This window comes from Heptranchias perlo, chromosome 1, assembly GCF_035084215.1.
Source record: "Heptranchias perlo isolate sHepPer1 chromosome 1, sHepPer1.hap1, whole genome shotgun sequence".
Classification (NCBI taxonomy): Eukaryota; Metazoa; Chordata; class Chondrichthyes; order Hexanchiformes; family Hexanchidae; genus Heptranchias; species Heptranchias perlo.
The window spans coordinates 84,007,666-84,028,044 of NC_090325.1; the positions used below are offsets into that span (position 1 = coordinate 84,007,666).

A 20,379-nucleotide genomic window follows, 5' to 3' on the forward strand; every position below is an offset into this window, starting at 1 on the left:
CACATTTAAACCAATTTTCTATTATGGTTTATTTTTTAGTAGAAATTAGAGGTCAAGAAATAAAGTTCACAGACTTTTTGATTTAAGCAATAATCTTGTCAAGTGACTCAGCTGACAGTTCATTCGCCACAATACTTTTTGCTTTCTGCCTACACAAGCTTCACTTTGTGATGTGAAATTTAAATTCCATGTCTGGAAGGTGTCTGGATACCAGCTGCTTCAGGTACTACTTATAGGATTGTTTAGGCTCCAGGCCATTTTCTTCCAGTAACCGAACAGCAACTCCTTGATCAATGTTAATTAACATTCCAGATTCTAATACTTCATTGTATTAGCATCTACATCTGCAATAAATGGTGCAGCATAAAGATGCGGAGCAAAAGAGCTTCATACACAATGTAGAGACACACTAATATCTGCCAATAAAAATTTCATTAAAAAAATTAAAATGAAGAAAATTCAAGACATTTCCCATTTTGTGTAGCTCTCCTGAAGATACACAGCATGAAAAAGACTTTAAAATACAGGGTGGCACTGCCCTTTCAAACAAGATGCATCAACATCCTGCAAGTGTGGAGTTTATGTTAATGAGTCTCATTTGGGAGGAACAAGTGTAACTGTGGTAATCAAGTTAAATAACTATCTGCTTTTTCAGCATTCCCCATATTGCTCCATGAGAAACCAGTAACTCAGCAGAAATTTTACACTAATGGTTGAAAGAAGCTACAAAAAGTACTTCTTTCTTTACTTTCCACCTTTCGATGTATCCCATATTAGTTTTTCTGTCAAATTGATGAAACTTTTAGAAATGTTAATGCATTCTGATTTATTTGCACCCATCATCCTTTTATTATAAATGATAAATTACAGCAACTATAAAACATTACATGGATGAAGCCAATAACTACCAGGACAATGGTGAACAAAATCAAGTTAAGTGGTGTTCAAGAATGCCAAGTCTCAATCCTTTGTCTATTCCTGCAAAAAAAGGAGATTTTTTTTAACAAATCAAAAACATACAATTTTTTCAAATACATTAGTGATTTTGACATGACAAATCAGCAAAAGGTATTAGTTACATTCTTATCCACACTAGTAAGGGGGCAGAGAGGGGGTTTGGCTTTGGGGGGGGGGGGGGGGGGGGGGAAATTGCAAGCCTGGGTGAGCAGTAGCCCATGGTCCCAGAAAAATAAACAAGCAGACTTACCTGTGGGATCCTCTTCTGCTAGGTCACCAGCAGATACTGGATGGAGTGTTTCCAGAACACACTCCATTCAGTACTCAAAATGGCAATCAGTGTCCTATATACGTTGTCTGCCTACTGCCTCACTGCAGGGGGCGGGGAGAAAGAAGGCTCTGACCGCCCGGCAGTAGGCCCGGGTAGGATTGCCGCAGCCATAGCAATAGCAAGAACAGGCCATTGTTACCCCCCCATTATTCAGAGTGCTACTGCCCAGTTTCCACTGGGCAAGCTCAAAATTCAGCCCATTCAATTGGCAGCACTCCTGCCTCAAAGTCAGACGATTGAGAGTTCATGCTTGATTTCAGGATTTGAGCATGTAAACTACACTAACTCCAATACTGAGGGAGCACTGCATTCCAAGGTGCCTTCTTTTGGCTAGAACATTAAACTGTTTAAAGCAGTAAAGATTCCATGGCATTATTTCAAAGTTCTTCCATTGCTGCCCATCTTATCCTCCCTCAAACACCAGATTAATTGGTCAGTTTGCTTGCATAATGCATGCTCATCACATTAGTGAGCTGTGGTAAGAGTTACTACCTAAATAAATAAAATAGGAAAAGTTTGCAGGGCTATGGGGAAGAGCCGGCACAAGCATGATATGCCAAACAGCCTCCTACTGAACTGTACTCCTAACATTACTATTTTTGCAAACAAATCACGAATACGAATACTCTTCCTATAATTTTTCAAAATTCACGACTGCGTAACATACCAGAAACAAACATCACTTCAATTCTATGCATCAGGTCACAATGTGGTACTGCTGATTAAAACTCTTGACAAGGGCAGGAAGCAAAAGAAGAAATAACTCAATTCACAATGTTAAAAGTTTGAAAATTGTTATGGCACATAATTTATGCTTTAAAGAAAGTCATTATTAGACTACTTGTAAAAATTCCAAATGTTTTGCCAAGTACCATTCTTCAGATACACTCACATGCCACTTCCTGCTCCTGGTTTGGTTTATTAGTTCCTTAGAATGAACATAAATACAACTTATCGACAGTACCTGCGGCACAATCAAGGAACAAATAGGAAGTAACTTCTACCTACTGAACTAATTCAACTAAACTAGCCGAACACAAAAAAATCCCAGCAGCAAAACCATAATTTTAAAATTGCTACCAATTTCTTCTAAAGTACTACTCTGGTAAAGGCAAAACTATTTCCAAGACTTGAAAATATTAAATAAAAGTATTTTAAGTTAAAGTGGACTGAAGGTGCTACTTTTCCTTCAAATTACAGTAATTCGCCACTTAAATTCAACAAGAAAAAAAGGGATGCTTTGCTTGGTGGGATACAAAACACCAATATTTTTTGCTTTGTATTTTAGAGATCCCTTCTACTCTGTATTGGCCACCATAGTTGTGCAGTCTTAAGATGTGCAATGTTTGGAAAGGGAAATTAGGAGCCAGGTGGTTATGGATTTAAGACCCACCCCGGGGCTTGAGCATGTAATGCACACGGACACTATTGCAATATTGAGGGAGCGATGCCTCCTTTGCATGAGATGTAAAAAGATGCCCCTATCTGTCTGCTCCAGTGCTTTCAGGGACACTGAGCAACAGTACACTTATCACAGCATAGGCTGTGATCAACAAACTCATTACAAAGCAGGGCCAAATCTGAACCTTCATTTCAGCATGATTCAGCTACCCATTGTCCTGGCCGGGCCCAACACTATACTAAGATTAACTGGCCATTCATCTCATACGGTTTGCAGGATCTTGGTGTTACATTTGCCTACATAATGTCACTGTACTTCAAAAACAAACAATGTTTTTGAGACTCCTGGTAAGGTGCTACATAAATGCAAGTCTTCAAAATTATCTTTACAGGTATTGTTGCTTTGTGAGCATTTGCTCTGAAAAATCCCATCAAGTACTAGGGAAAATTGGGGAAAAGGAGGTTCCTCCTGACAGGATCCAAAGCACCAATCACTTTGCTCTAGGTTTGAGAGAGAATATTATCTTCCCATGTGTGTTGGCCATTTAAGACACACTGTCTCACATGGGCAAAGCTGGAAAGGGTAGGGAAAGAGATTCTCAATGCATTCAAGTGTTTGCCGCCCCCCCCCATTCTCCAGATGTACTATTTCTTAAGCATTGCAATGTTTATGATTTAGTTTATTCCATTCCCGTGAAAAATGAAGTGCAGGTAATAAGATATTTAAAAACACCCTTCGGCAATCTTCTCCCTTCAGCTGTCAACTCCTTGCTGGGTACAATTCCAAGGGCTCTGGGCTCCTGATACCTTAAGTGGCCAGTATTCTTAGGTGCTAGCAGCTATTAGATGGCAGAGAAAACAGGCTCAAATTCTATCCTTACCTGACGTCCACCCACAAGCGCATCATGCGGGAAAACCAGACAGCAAATAGAACCAGGAATCCCAGTCAATTTTCTCCTCTATCTAACCAGGACCACTAAAGATAATGTAGTGCTCTAACCAATGCATCAGCTGAGATCAGCTAACTCACAGAGCAGAGGTAGATCCTTGGACACCTCTCTTTTGCAATGGTTCAGCTACTCACTGCCCTGGACAAGATTCCATCCTCAAAGAATACCATCAAAGGCAAGTTATCTGGTCACTCCTCTCTGCCATTTGCAGGATTTTGCTGCGATATTTGCCTACATAATACCAGCATGCTTTGAAGACAATTTGATGCATGTGAAAGACATGCAGAAGTTTGGGAGAACTGATAAGGTGCTATACAAATGAAAGTCTTTAATTTTTACTATCGTAACTGGAAATATTGAGTTGAGTATTTTCTCTGCAAAATGCATTAAGTATGAGCAACGATTGAAAAAAAAATGTTCCTCCCGACAGGATCCAAAGCACCAACAATACCTTTGCTTTGGGTTTGAGGGAGAATACTATCTTCCCCTTTGTGTTGGCCATTTAAGACACTATCTGTCTTAGATGGGCAAAGCTGGAAGGGGTAGGAAAGAGGTTTTCAATGCATTCAAGTGTTTGATACCACTACATACCTCAACATTTCTCCAGGTCTGCTATATAAGCATTTCCTTGTTTATGATTCAGTTTATTCCATTTCTGAGAATAAAAACGCAGATAAAAAGTTACTCTATCTCCCCCACACAAGACAATTAAGTTTATAACAGAATCTGGCTGTTCCTCCCGACAGGATCCAAAGCACCGACTGTCCATTTGCTTTGGGTTTGAGGGAGAAAATGATCTGCCCTTCTGTGTTGGTCATCTAAGACAATGTCTGTCTTAGATGGGCAAATTTGAAAGGGGGAGGCAAAGTAACAAAATCAAAACTTTTCAGACATAAGATTCTCTTTCTCCACGCCCCCCCCCCCATACCTCATGGTACATTTTCCAGATGCATGTTTATGCCCATCCTCATTTCTTGTTCTGTTTATTCCATTCTTCTGCAAATGGAGAAAATAAATTTACAGATATAACTACCAAATTTAGGTCTTCATAATCAATTCAACAAAATTACAATTAATCTGAAAATCTTGTATTTGAATCTACACCAGATGTTATTTGATTTAAAAGCTAGCTTGCGATAATGAATTGAGAAGGACAACTGGAAAGAAATGTTCCTCCCGATAAAGCCAAAGCAATGGCACTTTGGATCCTGAGGGAGAACGTGATCTGCCCTGAGGACACTGCCTGTCTTAGATGGGCAAAACTGAAAAGAGACACATTGACATTTATACCTAATGGTGCACATTCCCCATCAAATATTGCTTTCATCAATCCATTTCCTGTATATAAACAAATAAAATGGATCACTTTAAACCATCTGACCCAAGAGCATAAATTAGTCACTAAAAAAGTGGGCTGGTTTAAAGGTGCTGACCTATGCTGGGGCTATACCCCAATGCCCCAGTTGAGATTTACAAACTCAGCAAAGACTGGGTATCAAATCCAGGCCTTGCAGTGTGGCTCATTCCGCATCAGGCAGCACACTTCATCAAATAAGTCATTTAAGGAGACACATTTGAAATGTGGTTTATTCACAAACAGTGGACAAGGTTCCATTTCGACTCCAGACCTCATTACAGCCTTGGTCCAAACATGGACAAAAGAGCTGAATTCCAGAGGTGAGGTGAAAGTGACTGCCCTTGACCGAGTGGCACCAAGGAGCCCTAGTAAAATTGAAGTCAATGGGAATCAGGGGGAAAACTCTCCAGTGGCTGGAGTCATACCTAGCACAAAGGAAGATGGTAGTGGTTGTTGGAGGCCAATCATCTCAGCCCCAGGACATTGCTGCAGGAGTTCCTCAGGGCAGTGTCCTAGGCCCAACCATCATCAGCTGCTTCATCAATGACCTTCCCTCCATCATAAGGTCAGCAATGAGGGTGTTCGCTGCTGATTGCAGTGTTCAGTTCCATTCGCAACCCCTCAGATAATGAAGCGGTCCGTGCCCGCATGCAGCAAGACCTGGACAACATCCAGGCTTGGGCTGATAAGTGGCAACATTCGTGCCAGACAAGGACTATCTCCAACAAGAGAGAATCTAACCACCTCCCCATGACATTCAACAGCATTACCATCACCAAATCCCCCACCATCAACATCCTGGGGGTCACCATTGACCAGAAACTTAACTGGACCAGCCATATAAATACTGTGGCTACAAGAGCAGGTCAGAGGCTGGGTATTCTGCGGCGAGTGACTCACCTCCTGACTCCCCAAAGCCTTTCCACCATCTACAAGGCACAAGTCAGAAGTGTGATGGAATACTCTCCACTTGCCTGGATGAGTGCAGCTCCAACAACACTCAAGAAGCTCGACACCATCCAAAACAAAGCAGCCCGCTTGATTAGCGCCCCAGCCACCAACCTAAACATTCACTCCCTTCACCACCGGCACACCGTGGTTGCAGAGTGTACCATCCACAGGATGCACTGCAGCAACTCACCAAGGCTTCTTTGACAGCACCTCCCAAACCAGTGACCTCTGGTGGGAAATCACCACTCGGAGTCAGACTTAAAAGATTCAACATGCAGTTTATTGAACAAAGCTTTGGGAGAAGTGCTTGGCACCCCGCAGTGCTTGCAGTCAACGTCTCAATTTTAAAATGGCCGCTGAACTTCTTTTATACATTCCAAAGAGTCCTTGGTTAGTTACACATTAGCCAATTATCCCCCCCTAGCAACAATTGACCTCCAATCACATTCCTTTAAAAACAACCGTTATCAAGGACATATTGTTTCGGTTCCGCTTTATCTTAAGCTGACCATCTGGACCTCGCGGTCTGGTTTTTGTCTGTTCCGTAGTTTTTATACAATAACAGGATGTAGCTCAAGGTTAGTTCGTTGTGGAATGTCTATGCCTAAGTCAGCACATTTTAATGTCTTTCCACAGAGTCCATCTCACTTTTACTCCAACACCTCTACCACCTAGAAGGCCAAGAGCAGCAGGCACATGGGAACAACACCACCTGCACGTTCCCCTCCAAGTCACATACCAACCAGACTTGGAAATATATCGCCGTTCCTTCATCGTCACCGAGTCAAAATCCTGGAACTCCCTACCTAACAGCACTGTGGGAGAACCTTCACCACACTGACTGCAGCTCACCACCACCTTCTCAAGGCCAATTAGGGGATGGGCAATAAATGCTGGCCTTGCCAGCGATGCCCACATCCCATGAACAAAAAAAAATCCTCAAAGAAAACCATCAAAAACAAATGACCTGGTCACTCATCTCTGCCACTTGCAGGATCTTGCTGCAATATTTGCCTACATAGTATCACTGTGCTTCAAAGACAATTTCATGCATGTTACAGACATGCAGAAGTTTGGGAGGACTGATAAGGTGCTATACAAATGCAAGTCTTCAATTTTTACTATCATAACTGGAAATATTGAGTTGAGTATTTTCTCTGCAAAATACATTAAGTATGAACAATGATAGAAAAAATGTTCCTCCCGACAGGATCCAAAGCACCAACAATACCTTTGCTTTGGGTTTGAGGGAGAATACTATCTTCCCCTTTGTGTTGGCCATTTAAGACACTATCCGTCTTAGATGGGCAAAGCTGGAAGGGGTAGGAAAGAGGTTTTCAATGCATTCAAGTGTTTGATACCACTACATACCTCAACATTTCTCCAGGTCTGCTATATAAGCATTTCCTTGTTTATGATTCAGTTTATTCCATTCCTGAGAATAAAAATGCAGACAAAAAGCTATTTAAAATGTGACAATTCAATATATTTACAATCATTGCAGAGATTTTACACTTATGGCAAGGGTTTTGGTCTCCTTCTGATACCCCAAACAAGTGACCAGTGCTCATGGATGTCAGTAGCTATTTGATGGCAGGGAGATCAAAAGAAGTCAAGTATAAGAATGATGAAAAAAGCCATGTCCCCCGACAGGATCCAAAGCACGGACAATCCCTTTGCTTTGGGTTTGAAGGAGAATACGATCTATAGTATTGGCCATTTAAGACACCGTCTGACGTAGATGGGCAAATATGAAAGGGACAGAGAAATGAGGTTTTCAATTTTTTTTTCTTTCCTGTATCTCTTTCGCCAGGCATACTATTTCTTATTTTGCTGTTTCTAGTTCAAACCTGGAACCATTCCTTCTATATGGCTCAGTTATTCGCTGGATAATCTTGTTGAGTAAGCACCATTTCTAAAAACAAATGTGATTATTCATACCTCATTGTACAGTATTCTTCCAACTTTAAGACATTCTGATCATGCCAATTATTCACCACTCATATGTATACTGCCTGTGTGAACAAAAAATTAGATTAGATTACTAGTGAAAAATATAGATAGTTAACACAAAAATTGCTATAGGTATTTTGTGCCTCAACTTCCAACGGTTCCACGTTGTCTACTTTGAACTATTCATTTACCAGGATTTTCAACCATAGCTGTGACGGTTTAGCACTCAGCTCACAATATGGTTAAATTCTACAGGATATTTGTTGGGTTGAGCTCTGCACTGAATGTGTGTCAAATCAGACCTCAGTTCACACATCGAGTCTTGAAAATCATGACATCACACAGCTCTCTATTCAGAAATAACTAGTACAAAAGTCACAGTAACATAAAACTGTTTCGCCCATAGAGAACAGAGTGTTTTGTAAAGTCTGATGGTACAGTCATCCAAAACATGACAATATCAGTTTGTTAAGGTGAACTGCACATTGAATTTGAACAGTTATTCTATTTTCCCCCACAAGACAATTACAGTTTATAACAGAATATAGCTGTTACTCCCGACAGGATCCAAAGCACCGACTGTCCATTTGCTTTGGGTTTGAGGGAGAAAATGATCTGCCCTTCTGTGTTGGTCATCTAAGACAATGTCTGTCTTAGATGGGCAAATTTGAAAGGGGGAGGCAAAGTAACAAAATCAAAACTTTTCAGACATAAGATTCTCTTTCTCCACGCCCCCCCCCCATACCTCATGGTACATTTTCCAGATGCATGTTTATGCCCATCCTCATTTCTTGTTCTGTTTATTCCATTCTTCTGCAAATGGAGAAAATAAATTTACAGATATAACTACCAAATTTAGGTCTTCATAATCAATTCAACAAAATTACAATTAATCTGAGAATCTTGCATTTGAATCTACACCAGATGTTATTTGATTTAAAAGCTAGCTTGCGATAATGAATTGAGAAGGACAACTGGAAAGAAATGTTCCTCCCGAAAGGATCCAAAGTGCCATTGCTTTGGCTTTGAGGGAGACAATGATCTGTCCTTCTGAAGACACTGCCGGTCTTAGATGGGCAAAAGTGAAAAGGGACACATGGACACTTATACCTAATGGTGCACATTCCCCATCAAATTTATTAATATTGCTCATTTCCCTTTTCTAAAGGTGCTGACCCATGCTGGAGCTATATTCCCAATGCCCTAGTTGAGCTTTACCAACCTGGATTTGGTACCCAGCAAAGACTGGTTGGTAAATTGAGGATGTTTTCCTCAGCAAATTCTCCTCCCTCATGACTTAGTCATTTTAACCTATATGTGCTCACCAAGGTGAGATGCTAGTGCAGGGAAATGGAATAATTTCCACTTCAGGAACCCAAGTGCCACCATCAAGCACTCCCAGGTGACATTAGGCATTGCTAGGTGCAGAGTAAAGCTCCTCCTGCTCTGACAATGTGCCTCAGTGCAAATCGAAGAGCATCAGTACGGCATCTTTGAGCAATATCACCAATTAATGCTAAATTAGGTACCAATTAGTGCAATATGCCCACTAGAATCATAGAAGGTTACAGCACGGAAGGAGCCATTCGCCCCCATACAGTCTCGCCAATTACTTTCTTATTCCTGTCTGTGGTACCTGTCGCATTTCACATCCTGTCGGGCAGACAAACTTTATACAACATGACATGGACCGGAAAATAAACCAGCTGATCCCTGGCTCTCCTCCCCTGTTCGCCCCCTGCACCTCTCTCCCTTCCCCTTATTTCCCCCCCCCCCCCCGCGAGGTCTCAGCATTGGTCCAAATTACGGCCCCTGGGCTCGGGTTGGGTCACTGCTGGAACATGGGCCCTGTGGCGGCGGTATCGACCCCCCCTCCCCCGTCTTCACCTTGTTTCTCTTTGGGAGGCCTGTCAACCAGGAGCCCCGAGTTGCGTCGGAGTAGGTGCTGAGGTCCATTCTGTCATCTTTCCAATCCCTCCCCGCAGCAATGTCCTTCGTCCTGGCGTGAGAGCCACTTCTCGATCTCCTCATGGTCTCCCCGCTCTGGCCAGTCCTCTTTGTCTTTCATCATCTTCACAGCCTTGGTGATGACAACAGCTGTATCAGTGGGAGCGAGCCAGGATACTAAATCAGACACTATGTTCCAGTAATAGGGGAGACCACTGCTGGGCTCAAACAGTTGGGCGGGAGGCTTTATACTCAACACGACAGTCATAACCCTCAGCGATAATCTCTTCCTCAGGCTCTAGGCTCACGGGCTTCAGAATCCCTCGCTTCGCCAGGCAGGCCTGCAGTGCCAGGGGAAGAGGCATCGTCAATCCAGCTGCTCGCCCACCTCTCCCAGTCAGAGCAGCCCAAGGTGGGCTGTAAATCAGGCCTGATCAAACTGCTTTCACAAGGAATTAAGTCTCCTCTGGATACAAGGATCCTACCACTTTGGTCTTGATTGAATTCAGGCTCCAGTGGTGAAGTCCCAGTGTCCAACATTCTGCACCACCCAGTCGTGCCATAACCTCCATCTTAATTCACCATCTCCTTCCTCTACTAACTTCCCTAAACCTCACCCTCCACGTTAATTCTCCCACCCACATTTGTAGCCAGCATCTCCAGCTCATTAGAACGATGCCTCAAAACCCCCAAGATCTTGACCAACAGATCTGATCACACTCATCCCTGGCAGCCCAGACCTTTATAGAATAAGAATTTTACAGCATGAGACCACATGACCGATTCGCTGAAAGAGCTAGCCATGTTTCATTCCATTGCCCTTTCCCTCCACCCCCTCAAATAGAATCACAGAAAGGTTACAGCACGGAAGGAGGCCATTTGGCCCATCGAGTCCACGCCAGCTCACTAAGAGCAACCCAGCTAGTCCCATTCCCCCACCCTTTCCCTGTAGCCCTGCAAATTTTTTTCTTTCGAATACTTACCCAATTCCCTTTTGAAGGCCATGATTGAATCTGCCTCCACCACCCCCTCAGACAGTGCATTCCAGATCCTAACCACTCGCTGTGTAAAAAGGTTTTTCCTCATGTCACCTTTGGCTCTTTTGCCAATCACCGTAAATCTATGACCTCTAGTCCTTGTTTCTTTCTACAAATATTTATTCAATTTCTTTGAAAAATTATGGTGTATGCTTCCACCACTATTTTTGGTAGGATCATCACATTAAAAAATGGTATCTGTTCTTTTGATGATCTTAGATGTATTTTTTTTTAAAAATCGTTCATGGGGATGTGGGCGTCACTGGCGAGGCCAGCATTTATTGCCCACCCCTAATTGCCCTCGAGAAGGTGGTGGTGAGCCGCCTTCTTGAACCGCTGCAGTCCGTGTGGTGAAGGTTCTCCCACAGTGCTGTTAGGAAGGGAGTTCTTGATTTGCCTTTGTTGTGCCCAGTGGTCCGATGCTGGGTGGTCCGTCCGGTTTAATTCTTGTGACTTTTTTAGCGAGATTTTACAACTGAATGGCTTGCTAGGCCATTTAAGAATCAACCACTTTGCTGTGGGTCTGGAGTCACATATTGGCCAGACCGGGTAAGGACGGCAGGTTTCCTTCCCTAAAAGGACATTAGTGAACCAGATGGGTTTTTACGACAATCCGGTAGTTTCATGGCCACCATTACTGATACTAGTATTGTATGCCCACTAGTTATTAACCATGTCCTTTGATGGGGAACTGAAAATCTAGTGAAATAGTTTTTGCTATCTACCTCATTAAAACTTCTATTTGAAACACTTTTAGATCTCTATCTAGATCTCAATTTTGGGTGCCTTACTTTATAGGTGTAAACAATTTTACAACACCAAGTTATAGTCCAGCAATTTTATTTTAAATTCACAAGCTTTCGGAGGCTTCCTCCTTCGTCATTTACCTGACGAAGGAGGAAGCCTCCGAAAGCTTGTGAATTTAAAATAAAATTGCTGGACTATAACTTGGTGTTGTAAAATTGTTTACTTTATAGGGAGAGGGCACAGAAGCGATTCACCAAGATTCTAAATATGGCCTAACCAACAATTTGTATAGGTTTAGCATTACCCTAGAATCTATTATTAAGGACATAGTAAGAGGGTAGTTAGAAAATCATAATATGATTCGGCAGAGTCAGCTCAATTTTATGGAAGGGAAATCATATTTGACAAATTTTTTGAGGGTTTAACTAGCATGGTAGATAAGGGGGAACCAGTGGATGTAGTGTATATGGATCTTCAAATGGCATTCAATAAGGTGCCACGTAAGATTAGGGCTCATGGGATTGGGGGTAATATATTAGAATGGATAGAGGATTGATTAACAGACAGAAAACAGAGTAGGAATAAACAGATCATTTTTGGGTTGGTAGGTTGCAACCGTTGAGGTGCCACAAGGATCAGTGCTTGGGCCTCAGCTGCCTACAATACGTATCAATGACTTAGGTGAGGGGACCAAGTGTAATGTATCCAAGTGTGCTTGATGATACAAGGTGAGGTAGGAAAGTAAGCTGTGAGGACACAAAAGGGAAATAGACAAGTTAGGTAAGTGGGCAAGGTGGTAGCAGATGGAGTATAATGTGGGGAAATAAGATTATCCAGTTTGGTAGGAATAAAAAAAGCAGAATATCTTTTAAGGTGGTGAGAGACCACTAAGGGAATCACGGGATAGGGCAGGAAAGCAGAGTTGAGGCAGATGATCAGCCATGATCTTATTAAATAGCAGAGCAGGCTTGAGCTGTATGGCCTATTCCTATATTCTTACAGTTGCGTATTAACATTGCCGTAGTAAAACCAGAAATTTGAGTAGCAGTATCACTACATTAATTTTTGCCGCCTGGAATCTTAAAATTAACACTTGCCATCTGATTTTTAATCGCCAAATTATACATTATATTTTAATTTTATAATACAATTTCAATGTTAGAAAACACTTCAATGTGCAACAAACTTCACAAACCATCTTCAGATCATATGCTTTCAACCTCCATTCTTTTAACAGAATCACATCCTGACCTCCATGTCCTTGATGGGGATATGAAAATCTTATTTCATTTCTTCAAGTCTAATCTCCTGTTCCCCTTGACTGCTTCATCATTAGTTAAACAGTGGATGTCCAAAGGGACTTAGGGTACAGGTACATAGATCATTGAAGTGTCATGAACAGGTGCCGAAAATAATCAAGGCGGCTAATGGAATGCTGGCCTTTATATCTAGAGGACTAGAGTACAAGGGGGCAGAAGTTATGCTGCAGCTATACAAAACCCTGGTTAGACCGCACCTGGAGTACTGAGAGCAGTTCTGGGCACCGCACCTTCGGAAGGACATATTGGCCTTGGAGAGTGCAGAGTAGGTTTACTAGAATGATACCTGGACTTCAAGGGTTAAGTTATGAGGAGAGATTACACAAATTGGGGTTGTATTCTCCAGTTTAGAAGGTTAAGGGGTGATATGATCGAAGTTTAAGATATTAAGGGGAACGGATAGTGTGGATAGAGAGAAACTATTTCCGCTGGTTGGGGATTCTAGGAGCAGGGGGCACAGTTTAAAAATTAGAGCCATACCTTTCAGGATTGAGATTAGAAAACATTTGTACACACAAAGGGTGGTAGAAGTTTGGAACTCTCTTCCGCAGACGGCAACTGATATTAGCTCAGTTGCTAAATTTAAATCTGAGATAGATAGCTTTTTGCCAAACAAAGGTATTAAGGTATATGGAGTTAGATCACAGATCAGCCAAGATTTTATCAATTGTAAACAATTTTACAACACCAAGTTATAGTCCAGCAATTTTATTTTAAATTCACAAGCTTTCGGAGGCTTCCTCCTTCGTCAGGTGAACGATGTGAAAATGAAATCCTCAAAATGAAATCGCATTTATAATTCACAGAACAATGCTTGGTGAGTACAGACAGTTTTTTCAACTGCCCGTTGCCAAGGCAATCAGTGTGCAGACAGACAGGTGTTACCTGCCAGGTCTCAGAATATACAAATCACCAAAAAAAAACAAACAAAAAAAAAGATAGAGAGGTAGAAACATAGAAAAGACAGCAACTGACCCGTTATATTAAAAACAGATACCTCTCTATCTCTGTTTTTTTTGTTTGTTGTTTTTTTTGGTGATTTGTATATTCTGAGAGACCTGGCAGGTAACACCTGTCTGTCTGCACACTGATTGCCTTGGCAACGGGCAGTTGAAAAAACTGTCTGTAATCACCAAGCATTGTTCTGTGAATTATAAATGCGATTTCATTTCGAGGATTTCATTTTCACATCGTTCACCTGAGGAAGCCTCCGAAAGCTTGTGCGCACGAGGTGCTGAATGGCCTACTCCTGTTCCTATCTATTGGTCTCACCCTTCCGCATTACCAAAGCTCTTCAAAGTAATCAATTGGATCTGAAGCACTTGAAATACCATGAGGCACAATAGAAATTTATTTTAAAACCTTGTACCTCTTTCAAACCCGGTGTTAAACGAAGGCCTTCAACTTGGACTCCCGAAGTTAGAAAGTTACACGATTTTTCAAATACTAAAACGTCACCTTGCGTTTAGCGGGTGTGCGAGATTCTCTTCACCGCCTCCCCTTCATCGCACGGGGGGCGGGGGAAGGGAGGAGAGGGTCCACGCGGCCGAGCGCCGGAGGAGAGGGTCCACGCGGCCGAGCGGGAGGAGAGGGTCCACGCGGCCGAGCGGGAGGAGAGGGTCCACGCGGCCGAGCGGGAGGAGAGGGTCCACGCGGCCGAGCGGGAGGAGAGGGTCCACGCGGCCGAGCGGGAGGAGAGGGTCCACGCGGCCGAGCGGGAGGAGAGGGTCCACGCGGCCGAGCGCCGGCGCGCGGGAGGAGAGGGTCCACGCGGCCGAGCGCCGGCGCGCGGGAGGAGAGGGTCCACGCGGCCGAGCGCGGGAGGAGAGGGTCCACGCGGCCGAGCGCCGGCGCGCGGGAGGAGAGGGTCCGAGCGCCGGCGCGCGGGAGGAGAGGGTCCGAGCGCCGGCGCGCGGGAGGAGAGGGTCCGAGCGCCGGCGCGCGGGAGGAGAGGGTCCGAGCGCCGGCGCGCGGGAGGAGAGGGTCCGAGCGCCGGCGCGCGGGAGGAGAGGGTCCACGCGGCCGAGCGCCGGCGCGCGGGAGGAGAGGGTCCACGCGGCCGAGCGCCGGCGCGCGGGAGGAGAGGGTCCACGCGGCTATTCCGAAAGCGGACACGGAGGCGGCTCCGCGTTACCTGATCCATCGGCGACAGGTTTATTTTTCCGTCCACTCCCGTCCCATCGCCGGTGCCACGAGTTGCCCTCCCCCCTCAGCCGGACTCGGGCAGCACGAGCACCGAGAAACGGCTCTCCAACTGTAATACCTCCGCCTCCTCTCCCCGCCGCCGCTAAGCGAAGGGGGGGGGGGGGCGCAATTTCTGTCGGTGCGAACCGCAATCTCGGGGACACGGGCCTACATACCTCCTGCTGCTACTACTACCATCGCCATAAGGAAGAGGTGCGGCCACCGACCTCCGCCCCTTATGAAGGGTCCTCTGGTGGGTGGGGCCGTGTAGCCCCGCCTCCTCCGAAGGTCCTGACTCGAGGTGGATGCGGGTCACAAGCTGCAGCGGGCTCGCCAATATCTGCTCCAAACCTCCGAAAGCTTGTGAATTTAAAATAAAATTGCTGGACTATAACTTGGTGTTGTAAAATTGTTTACAATTGTCAACCCCAGTCCATCACCGGCATCTCCACATCATCCAAACTAAAAGGTCATTCTCGTATGAGGCAACTTCTTTCGCGACCGGTGGGCACCACAGGGAATAGAGTGTCTGGTTGACACAGCCGTCACTATTAGGATTTAGATTGTAAGTTTCCTATTTGGTTCAAATTAGACTTTATGTTTAAATTATTGCATTAGTTGTGCTGCATCACGAGGTGGTATTTGCATAATTGTTTTGACCCAGTGTCACCCTTATTGGTCATTCAAAAATGAACATAAGTCATCTTGCCCTGATTGCATGTACGGGGGAACTATTTGTGCATTAGTTAGAATCATAGAATTCACAAGATTGTCTCCTGTTTCCCCTCTTTATATGACATCAGCATGAAAATCTTCAACCATTTTTTTCTTAACATTGGCTGCAAAGTCTTGCTCTCTACCAGGGAAAGTTCTACAGTCCCTCATATCTGTCGGTTAGGCTTGTAACATTTCTCTCAGTTTCTGTGTTATCTCCTTCACATGTTGGATAAGCAAGTTCTGCACCATGGAGCATTGTTTTGTTTTTGCAAGAAATATTTTAGTCAATACGAGGTACTTGCTACCTGTGTGGATGAGAACAGGGCTGCAGGGAGGATGGGCAAACTGACCACAATGCTGTGGTACAGGAGGCCATTCAAGTGGAGGAAATAAAAAAGAATGTGGTAGGGGATAGTACAGTCGGGGGGAAAGACACTGTTCTCTGTAGCCGCGACCGAGAGTCCCGAAGGCTGTGTTGCGTGCCCGATGCTGGGGTTAAGGCCCTCTCGCGGCTGGAAAAGAACTTGGAGCATGAGGGGGAGGTTCCAGTTGTCGTGGTCCATGTGGGAACCAACGATATAGGTAGAACTAAGAATGGGGTTCTGCTGAGACAGTCTGTGGAGCAAGGGTCTAAATTAATAAGCAGAACCTCTAAAGGTAATAATCTCTGGATTACTACCTGAGCCACGTGCAAATTGGCATAGGGACAAACAGATCAGAGCTAAATGCGTGGCTGAAAGAGTGGTATGGGAGACAGAGGTTTCGATTCATGAAGCACTGGCACCAGTACTGGGGAAAGAGAAAGCTGTTCCGTTGGGACGGGCTCCACTTAAACTGGGCTGGGACCAGCGTCCTGGAGAATCGAATAACTAGGGCGGTAGATAGGGCTTTAAACTAAAAAGGGGGAGGGGGGTCAGGTGAGGGGAAATTTAGAAATCTAATCAGGAAAGTCATGGCAGCAGAGCACTGTTGTGACTTGGGTAAAGATAAGCAGAGTGTGGCAGGAAGGGACAGAGAGTTTACCAATAATAGTGCATCAGCAAATAATGTCAAAGCAGGAAAAAAATGGTAAAAAGTCAAAATTAAAGGCTCTTTATCTGAATGCACGGAGCATTCGTAACAAGATAGATGAATTAGTTGCACAAGTAGAGATAAATGGGTTTGATCTAATAGCCATTACAGAGACATGGTTGCAAAGTGACCAACTAAATATTCCAGGATACATGAGGTTTAGAAAAGACAGGCAGAATGGAAAAGGAGGCAGTGTAACCCTATTAATAAAGGATGACATAAGGACAGTGGTGAGAAAGGATCTTGGCTCGGAAGATCAGGAAGTAGAATCAGTATGGGTGGAAATAAGAAATAACAAGGGGCAGAAAACACTGGTGGGAGTAGTTTATAGGCCCCCTAATAGTAGCAATACCGTTGGACAGAGTATTACTCATGAAATAATAGGAGCTTGTAACAAAGGTAATGCAGTAATTGTGGGGGAATTTAATCTTCGTAGAGACTAGGCAAATCAAATTGGCAAAAGTAGTTTGAAGGACGAGTTCACGGAATGCATTCGAGATGGTTTCCTGGAGCAATACGTCATGGAACCAACCAGGGCACAGGCTACTTTAGATCTTGTATTATGTAATGAGACAGCGTTAATTAGTAATCTCACAGTAAGAGATCCTTTGGGGAAGAATGATCATAATATGATAGAATTTAACATTGAGTTTGAGAGTGATGTACATAAGTCAGAAACTAGAGACTTACACTTAAATAAAGCCAATTACATAGGTATGAGGGGCGAGTTGGCTAAGGTAGATTGGGAAAACAAATTAAAGAGTATGACGGTTGAAAAGCAATGGCAAACATTTAAAGAAATATTTCAATATTCTCAACAAATATACATTCCATTGAGAAATAAAAACTCCATGGGAAAAGTGATCCACTCATGGCTGACTAAAGAAGTTAAGGATAGTATTAGATTAAAAGAAGAGGCCTACAATGTTACCAAGAAGAGTAGTAAGCCTGAGGATTGAGAGAGTTTTAGAAACCAGCAAAGGACGACCAAAAAATTGATGAGAGAAAATAGAATATGAAAGTAAACTAGCAAGAAATATAAAAACAGATTGTAAGAGCTTCTACAAGTATGTTAAAAGGAAGAGAGTAGCAAAAGTAAACGTTGGTCCCTTAGAGACTGAGGCAGGTGAAATTATAATGGGGAATCAGGAAATGGCAGATGCGTTAAACAAATATTTTGTATCTATCTTCACAGTAGAAGACACAAAAAACATACCAGAAATAGTGGGGATCCAAGGGGCCAATGAGAGTGAGGAACCTAAAGTAATTAATATCAGTAGAGAAAAAGTACTTGAGAAACTAATGGGACTAAAAGCTGATAAATCCCCTGGATATGATGGCCTACACCCCAGGGTTCTAAAAGAGGTGGCTGTAGAGATAGTGGATGCATTGGTTATGATCTTTCAAAATTCCCTAGATTCTAGAATGGTCCCAGCGGATTGGAAGGAAGCAAATGTAACCCCGCTATTCAAGAAAGGAGGGAGAGAGAAAACAGGGAACTACAGGCCAGTTAGCCTGACATCAGTTGTTGGGAAATGCTGGAATCCAGCAGGTAGTGGTAACAGGGCACTTAGAAAATCATAATATGATTAGGTAGAGTCAACATGGTTTTATGAACGGGAAATCGCGTTTGACAAATTGTTAGAGTTTTTTGAGGATGTAACTAGCAGGGTAAATAAAGGGAACCAGTGGATGTAGTATATTTGGATTTTCAAAAGGCATTCGATAAGGTGCCACATAAAAGGTTGTTACATAAGATAAGGCTCATGGGGTTGGGGGTAACATATTAGCATGGATAAAGGATTGGTTAACGAACAGAAAACAGAGAGTAGGGATAAACAGGTCATTTTCAGGCTGGCAGGCTGTAACTAGGGGGTGCCGCAAGGATCAGTGCTTGGGCCTCAGCTATTTACAATCTACATTAATGACTTAGATGAAGGGACCAAGTGTGACGTATCCAAGTTTGCTGACGATACAAAGCTAAGTGGTAAAGTAAGCTGTGAGGAGGACGCAAAGAGACTGCAAAGGGATATAGACAGGTTAAGTGAGTGGCAGATGGAGTATAATGTGGGGAAATGTGAGGTTATTCTCTTTGGTAGGAAGAATAGAGAAACAGAATATTTTTTAAATGGTGAGAAACTATTAAATGTTGGTGTTCAGAGAGACTTGGGTGTCCTCGTACAAGAAACACAAAAAGTTAACGTGCAGGTACAGCAAGCAATTAGGAAAGCATGTGGAATGTTGGTCTTTATTGCAAGGGGGTTGGAGTACAAAAGTCTTACTACAATTGTACAGGGCTTTGGTGAGACCTCACCTGGAGTACTGCATACAGTTTTGGTCTCCATATCGAAGGAAGGATATACTTGCCTTACTGGCGATGCAGCGAAGGTTCACTAGGTTAATTCCTGGGATGAGAGGGTTGTCCTATGAGGCGAGGTTGAGTAGAATGGGCCTATATTCTCTGGAGTTTAGAAGAATGAGAGGTGATCTAATTGAAACTTATACGATTATGAGGGGGCTTGACAGGGTAGATGCTGAGAAGTTGTTTCCCATGGCTGGAGAGTCTAGAACTAGGGGGCATAGTTGCAGGATAAGGGGTCGGCCATTTTAGACTGAGATGAGGGGGAATTTCTTCACTCAGAGGGCTGTGAATCTTTGGAATTCTTTACCCCAGAGAGCTGTGGTGGCTGAGTCATTGAATATGTTCAAGGCTGAGATAGACAAATTTCTGGACTCTAGGGGAATGAAGGGATATGGGGATTGGGCAGGAAAGTGAAGTTGAGGTCAAAGATCAGCCATGATCTGATTGAATGGTGGAGCAGGCTCAAGGGTCTATGTGGCCTACTCCTGCTCCAATTTCTTATGTTCTTATGTCCAAATGGGTTTTAAGCTCTTTACATCCTGTTGGTCCTTTTCTGACAAGAGACAGTTACCTAAATTGCTTGCAAAGTGCTTGTCTGTAATTGTATCTTTACATGCAGTACTTACTGTTATCTAGAAGATTGCCTTGGGCAAGTTCCTTCTCCTGAATCTTCACAGACTCTGGCCAGCATGAATGTTCCAGACAGGTTGGTATTTGTTATTAGTACGCCAATAGTATGCCAATTCCAGATCCTCAACCCTCTTAGTATGCTGCAAGGCTCCAGTGATATTATTTGCAGCCCCTGGGGTGATGGCAGCACTTTTTCATGATTCTGGGCACACAGCTCTTCTTGATTCCATAACAATTTAGGTGATACAGTCACAAATGTTTTGGTCGACAAATCAGCTTGAACTCTGAGAATTGTGGTTAGGGTTCCTACATTTTCAGGAAACAGATTTGTGGCCATGCAATATATCTTTAGATGGGGAATATCAAGATTGTCTATTGCATAAATAAAAGGGTCAGAACTCAAGACACTTCAGATTTGGAAGGTATGGTTTAATCAGGGATAGTCAGCATGGATTTGTTCAGGGA

General features: G+C 43.5%; 1 protein-coding gene and 6 non-coding genes across 7 annotated transcripts; all 7 read right to left on the bottom strand.

Annotated features, from left to right (window-relative positions):
* Window positions 1-825: 825 nt before the first annotated feature.
* On the bottom strand, window positions 826-10,428 carry LOC137323726 (polyglutamine-binding protein 1-like). The gene is given in 9 exon segments (XM_067987588.1): window positions 826-978; window positions 4,231-4,294; window positions 4,568-4,635; window positions 7,319-7,382; window positions 7,889-7,962; window positions 8,646-8,713; window positions 9,788-9,877; window positions 9,879-10,083; window positions 10,085-10,428. Coding segments are annotated over 5 exon segments (513 nt in total). The 5' UTR covers window positions 10,213-10,428; the 3' UTR covers window positions 826-978; window positions 4,231-4,294; window positions 4,568-4,635; window positions 7,319-7,382; window positions 7,889-7,940.
* Window positions 3,148-3,261, bottom strand: LOC137331429 (small nucleolar RNA SNORA26). The gene has a single exon (XR_010965474.1). It is a non-coding gene; the product is annotated as a small nucleolar RNA SNORA26 (small nucleolar RNA).
* Window positions 4,052-4,170, bottom strand: LOC137331418 (small nucleolar RNA SNORA26). The gene has a single exon (XR_010965470.1). It is a non-coding gene; the product is annotated as a small nucleolar RNA SNORA26 (small nucleolar RNA).
* LOC137331425 (small nucleolar RNA SNORA26) lies at window positions 4,368-4,486 on the bottom strand. The gene has a single exon (XR_010965473.1). It is a non-coding gene; the product is annotated as a small nucleolar RNA SNORA26 (small nucleolar RNA).
* Window positions 7,140-7,258, bottom strand: LOC137331421 (small nucleolar RNA SNORA26). Its single transcript, XR_010965472.1, has one exon. It is a non-coding gene; the product is annotated as a small nucleolar RNA SNORA26 (small nucleolar RNA).
* Window positions 8,447-8,565, bottom strand: LOC137331413 (small nucleolar RNA SNORA26). The gene has a single exon (XR_010965469.1). It is a non-coding gene; the product is annotated as a small nucleolar RNA SNORA26 (small nucleolar RNA).
* On the bottom strand, window positions 8,883-8,980 carry LOC137331434 (small nucleolar RNA SNORA26). Its single transcript, XR_010965475.1, has one exon. It is a non-coding gene; the product is annotated as a small nucleolar RNA SNORA26 (small nucleolar RNA).
* Window positions 10,429-20,379: the final 9,951 nt, after the last annotated feature.